Source organism: Condylura cristata, unplaced genomic scaffold (genome assembly GCF_000260355.1).
Source record: "Condylura cristata isolate star-nosed mole 26May11 unplaced genomic scaffold, ConCri1.0 scaffold00027, whole genome shotgun sequence".
NCBI lineage: Eukaryota > Metazoa > Chordata > Mammalia > Eulipotyphla > Talpidae > Condylura > Condylura cristata.
The window spans coordinates 10974862-10980628 of NW_004567128.1; the positions used below are offsets into that span (position 1 = coordinate 10974862).

The 5767-nt window shown below is 46.6% G+C and overlaps 1 protein-coding gene across 2 annotated transcripts in view; it reads left to right on the plus strand.

Annotated features, from left to right (window-relative positions):
- The first annotated feature begins 1441 nt into the window (after positions 1-1441).
- Positions 1442-5767, plus strand: part of PDK3 (pyruvate dehydrogenase kinase, isozyme 3) — a 30921-nt gene continuing 26595 nt past the window's right edge. The window contains exons 1-2 of one of the 2 annotated variants that reach the window (XM_004689923.2): positions 1442-1596; positions 5450-5521. In XM_004689923.2, the coding sequence (XP_004689980.1) occupies positions 1487-1596; positions 5450-5521 (182 nt within the window). In that variant the 5' untranslated portion in view covers positions 1442-1486. The remainder of the gene's footprint in view (positions 1597-5449; positions 5522-5767) is intronic. The other variant, XM_012730340.1, reaches the window with a different exon arrangement.

Here is a 5767-nt window from a genome sequence, read left to right on the forward strand (position 1 = left end):
CCGGGTTCTGAGGTTCCCCACTTCAGAGCAGCCTCCAGGGACTATGGAGAATTGGTAAGGCTCCTCAGCCGTCAGAACCGCAGGGGACAGGAGCGCCGTGTTCACTGAGTACCACCGCGGTCAGGCTCCATTCATGTTATCACAGCCTTTGTAACAACTAGTTTCTTGTTGCACCCCTGTGTTCATAGCAGCACTGCTCACAGTAGCCAAGTCATCGAATACTGTTGAAGTATTCCACTGGAAGCTATTGAAGGTGAAATCACGCCTTTGGGGACAAAGTGAACGGACGCTGAGGTGATGCTGCTGAGTGAAATAAGTCAGACAGGCAAGACAGTATCAGGTGGCTGCACTCACTTGTGAAATACAACGAACAGATACTAGTAAAGCAAAGCGAAAATAGTTCTTAGACTGTGAAAAACAAACTGGTTCCCAGAGGGGACAGAGGGAGAGAAGGAGATAGGGGAGAGGGGAAAAGAAGGGAACAAAGAGAAGGGGACAGGTATGGCACAGGAGTAGTGATGGAGGGTGAGTGAAGCATACACACATACAGAGGCCTGAACTATACCCCAGCGTTGTATAGACTTTAAACAACTGAGACAAGTTAATTTGAAAACGCAAGGTTTCCACATCAGGGCAGCTGAAACTCGGGGAGGCTGATTGCCAAGGTTCCCCAGCCCTCGTGCGGAGGAGTCGGGGCTGGGGCGCATCCCTGCCCCAAAGCTCATCCCTTTCTGTCTTGCCCCTCACTCCCATCCCTCAACCGCTATTGGGGATCCGGGAAGGCTGGGGTTGGAGGCACCGGGAGTTCGGGGACTCTGTTCCACGGCAGCTGTGGAAGGGTCTGTCTCTGTGTCCTCCTTGCACAACTGTGCCTGTAGCTCAGGGCAGCCGGCAGAAGACCCCCTCTCTGTGCTCAGACATGCCATAGCAGACCCCTCAGTTCTGCACCACTCGTGAGCATGTGTCTGGTTCACGCGGGGATTGAGTCTCAGTCAGGGCTGGAATCAGTGGCTGCTTCCAAGAGCCACAGAGCTCTGGTTCCTGAAGAAACTCATTTGAAGAAAATCTTAGGAAACAGCCAACACACAGTAGGTGAATATTTGTGGAATGAATGGATCAGTTGCCTTCTGGAAACCCCTATGGACAAGAGTGGATTTACACATTCTACTACTTTCATACTTGGCAGTTTGCCCACAGTGTTTATTTGAAAACAAATCCAGATTATATCCTAGGTCACTTTTATGTCGCTGCTGGTAGCACCAGGAATGTATTTGTGTTATGGAAAAAAAAACTGCTTTTAACATTGCCTCTTGGAACGTCTGTGCTTTTCCGTTATAATTAAATTATTTTCTTAAACTTGCTATTTCAGAGGATAAAATTTCGCTCGAGGCTGAATAGTTATTTCATTTTCTCTGCCTGATCGTAAACTGATAAGCATTTTCTTCTCTTCGTAGGGAGAGATAATGCATGTGAAAAAACATCATACATGTTTCTACGAAAGGAGCTGCCTGTGCGACTCGCAAACACCATGAGGGAAGTTAACCTTCTGCCGGATAATTTGCTTAACCGGCCTTCGGTGGGATTGGTGCAAAGCTGGTACGTAAATAAAGTGGCATCAGTTGTGTCTTCCATAAGACCCTGAACACTGGCCATCGGGACCATTTTCCCTAAAGGTATGCACACTGCCTCCGTGGGAGTGAGTCATTCAGAAGAGCACGACTTTCCCCACAATTAAAAGTTTCTTTAAAAAAAAAAACAAAAAAACAGACCATTTAAAGTTGTCTTATTGAAAGGCACTTTCTTGACTTTTCAAAACTTTTTCTTCTGGTGATAAAGGTGATTGAACTTTGCAAAACAAAGCGGAGAGTATAGAAAAACAGAAGAGTCGCTGCGCAGTGCCGAGTGGACAGGTGTGCAAGCCTTTGCATGATGGCCGTTCGCCCCCTTGGAGCGGACTCAACGCTCTGCCCTTTGTTTTCCTTTTAAAGGCATTCCTTGAAGGCCTTCTTTCTTTTTAGAGAAAATTAAGTCAGGCTGGAAAAATATCAGTGCCTGCTGTACTTCATTTACCTTGTGAAAAGGTGGAAACTCTTAGCGGAGTACAGCTTCAAGCCCAGCCATTAGAGCTCTGCTGCTTCAAGCATGTGTTATTTCATTGAGGAAGTTGAATCTGTGACTCAACTACCTACTAGGCAGCAGGGTGAGGTCGGTGAGCTGTAGGCTGTAAGAGCAGGTGGTGTATTTTTAGAAGGGCATTTGCATGCAATGGAGAAACACTTGCAGGTCTCCTATTATAGAAACAAGGCAGAAACACTGTGGAGAAAGCTGGCGATGGGGAGACCACAGTGAAAGGAGCTCTGAAGCCAGCAGAGGACGCGAAGGAGGGGGGCAGAGGGGCGCGGAGGGGCAAGGTCTCAGCTGTGCTTCCACACTGCCCCTGGACAGCTGGGTGGAGTTGACAGGGACAGGGCGAGCACTCTCAGGGAAGGGAGTGACGTGGAGAGATAGAAGGAGATGGAACTGTTAATTAGTCTGCATTTAGAAAGTAAGGAAGGCCTGGTTCCTGAAAGAGAACATTCCAGTCATTTCTCAGTATTAATTCCAGCAACTTTTCAGGGCCGAGAATGAGAGGCTGGGGAGCGCCACTGTGCACAGTTCTAGTGACTCAGGGTGCAGGCGCCATCGCAGACAAGTGACAGCTTCTCGCTGTGGGAGGCGCAGGCCCTGGAGCCCAGGCGAGATCAGAGATATGGCAGCCGCGGCTTTGATCTCACAGGCACTTGTTTCCTACTCGAAATTCATAGCTTGTTTCGGAAGGAGCAGCAAGCAAGTACTTGTTTGCCTGCGATTCCTTTATTGCTTCAAGACCAGCCTTAGAGCATTTCCTGCAGAAAGTATATAAGCACTTGTGGGGGCCACCGTCATGGGCTGCCTGGTCCTGGTGGCGGTGATAGCTAATCATTTACTATTGCTGATGGCACATTTACTTCAGGGGTGGGCTGGCACAGAATAGATCCAGACAGAGCCTTCAGTAGGGTCACTTATCATTATCATTTGCAATGTCTGTTCTCTCATCCTCGTTCTTTCATTCTCTGCACATGTGAATGTCACACACGTGCACCTATTTGTGGTATTCCACACACACAGTACACACATAGACAGGCACACCTCAAAAATAGTGCAAGTCAGGCCGCTGCAAGCAAGCAAAGGTAGCAACAAGGCAAGGCACACAAACTGACTTCCCAGTGCATGTAAAAGTTCTGTATACACTACACTTTGTTAAACATGCAGTCACTTTCGGTCTAAAAAAAAAATGCACCTACCTTAATTAAACATGGCCCAGAGACGTGATGATCTCTGCTCAGCTCCGGGTCGCCACAACCCTTCCATTTGTAAGTGGCAGTGCCTGCAAGGTGCAGCCCGCTGAGGTGTGCTTGTGTGACACACGTTGTCTTTTCCTGACCCACTGGTTAACAGTAGATCTCATGTCCCTTCATCCCTACGTACCTTGACATGTCTTTATCCGTAGAATCACTTTTAGGAAACCACAGTATGATCATCAAATTTGGAAAATTTAATAGTGATACAGTAGCATTTTTTGAGTATGTAGAGTTGGTTCTCATTTTACTAATTGTCCTAATAGTACTCTTTTTTTAAAAAGCACACCCCTGGCGCACACCCATTAAGGCAGCCAGTTCAGGAGCGTGCGTTGTGCTTAGTACTTCCTTTTAAAAGTGAGTTATATATATAATGGGCCGTGAGCCCCACCTCTCTCAGAGTGTTATCTTTGCTCCCTTGACTTGCAGACTGGAAGGCGCAGTACAGTCTTTGACTTCTCTCCATTTATGACCTTGCTTTTTTTTTTTTTTTTACAAAAGTTTATTTTTACATCATTTTGTACATTTTTTTTTCCATCTCAATTGTAATCCCCGCGGGTTTCCCATCACCAAGTCACCCATGTGCCATCACCATAATCCCGTGCATTTCCCTCCCCGGACCCCGTTTTGGATCCCATTCCCCACCCCACCCCCACAAAATGTCTCTGGTATATGGTTGTTCATTATTTTTGTTATTTTCCACCTGGGTATGACCTTGCTTTTTAAAGGTACTATCCCCTTCCGGAAAGATGGCATGCCTGCTGGTATGTGGCAGGGCAGAAGGCATTGCCCTGGATGACTGGCTGCAGCCTCTCAGGGCGGTTTGCCCCGATGACTCTTAACAAGATCTGATCCATAGTTTTATATGCCCAGAGGCTTTAAAAACTATGCTCAGAGATGAAGGCACTGAAATACCGTATATTGTCACAAAGTTCAAGCAAGGCTGACTAATAAGATGTCATTCCTGTTTATGTGTTTGTGTGCTTGGTCATTTTCAGTTGTTGGAGTGCCCTCACCTCGGCAAATTTGGTGAACAGTATTAGTGGCAATTGATTGAAATAATTATCCTAAAGGATAATTCTTCTAGGATGTGTTAAGCCCCAAAGCGGAGATCACACCCCTCGAAGAAATTGGGATCTCTGAATCCCCACCAGACCCTGCAGGGCCTCTGGGACGCAGCTGCTGCGCTCATGTGCCTCCTCGCCTCCCACTCTTCTCTGTTGTCCAGATCTTTATGTCGGACCCTCTGTTTCTTGTATTGGCCCTGACTGAGTTAGGTAGCTATTGGTATTGCAGAAGCTCTCCTGAGGGCCTGATGACCATCTCTTCTCGTCCATTACATGTTAATAAAAATTTTAGTTTAACTCTGTGAAGGAGTCTTCTTAATTTCTAATTTATAAGTTCTTAGCTTGCACTTGTGTCACACCTGTGCTTCTTGTAGCTTATATCCATTTTCCTGGGTAACCAACCCACAGACTTGGTGAACCAGTTAGGTATGCTTGTAAGTAACAGAAAAGCGAACTAACCCTGGCTTAAAGCTCATTGCATCGTGTGACGCTGAGATCCAGCCACAGGGTGAGCTTTTGGCCTGAGTTTGACCGTGGTACTTAGAGAGGTTATCCAGGCCTGTTTTTCACAGTGTCAACTTCATTTTCCGACTGGATTTCCTCCTGGTGACAGAAGAGCTTCACCAAACATGCACGTAATGTAAGCTGCAAAAATGGCAAGTTCACTGATCTCCCAAATCGCCTCCAGCAAGCCTTGCCTCTTATTGGCTTGGACTGAGGCAGCCTCCCACGGCTGAGCCCATCCCTCTGTTCAGGGGAAGGAAACTCAGAGCAGGCTTAGGCCTAGATAGTTGGGCTCATGAGTGATCAGTGACAAGAAAATTAGGTTCCCCAGAGAAAAACTGTGCCACCCAGGAACTCGGCTTGCCTTCACTTGGGCTGCATGTGGAGAGGGGAGAGAGGGTAGGAGGGATACCTGAGTGAAATTTGGGTTACTCTTAGGAGGAGGGAAAGGTGGAATAAAAGTTGGGAAGGTAATTAACATAGTGACTCTTCATGTTTTAGGTATATGCAGAGTTTTCTTGAACTTTTAGAATATGAGAATAAGAGCCCTGAAGATCCACAGGTCTTGGATAAGTAAGTATGGTGTCAAACTTACCTGAAAGTAAAAATATCTAGGTAAAAAATGCTTTGGTAAGTGGGGCTTATATCAATAAGAACCAAGAAATGCAGTTTGTGTTATTTAATGGGTAGCAACTGAACATTACAAGTTTTAAAAAGTTAACATTAAGAATTTGGGCCCTCCCTGGTGGCGCAGCGGATTAAAAGCACAGCACTAAGGAGCATAAGCCACTTCCGCAGGAGTTTGATCCCCTCCTGCCC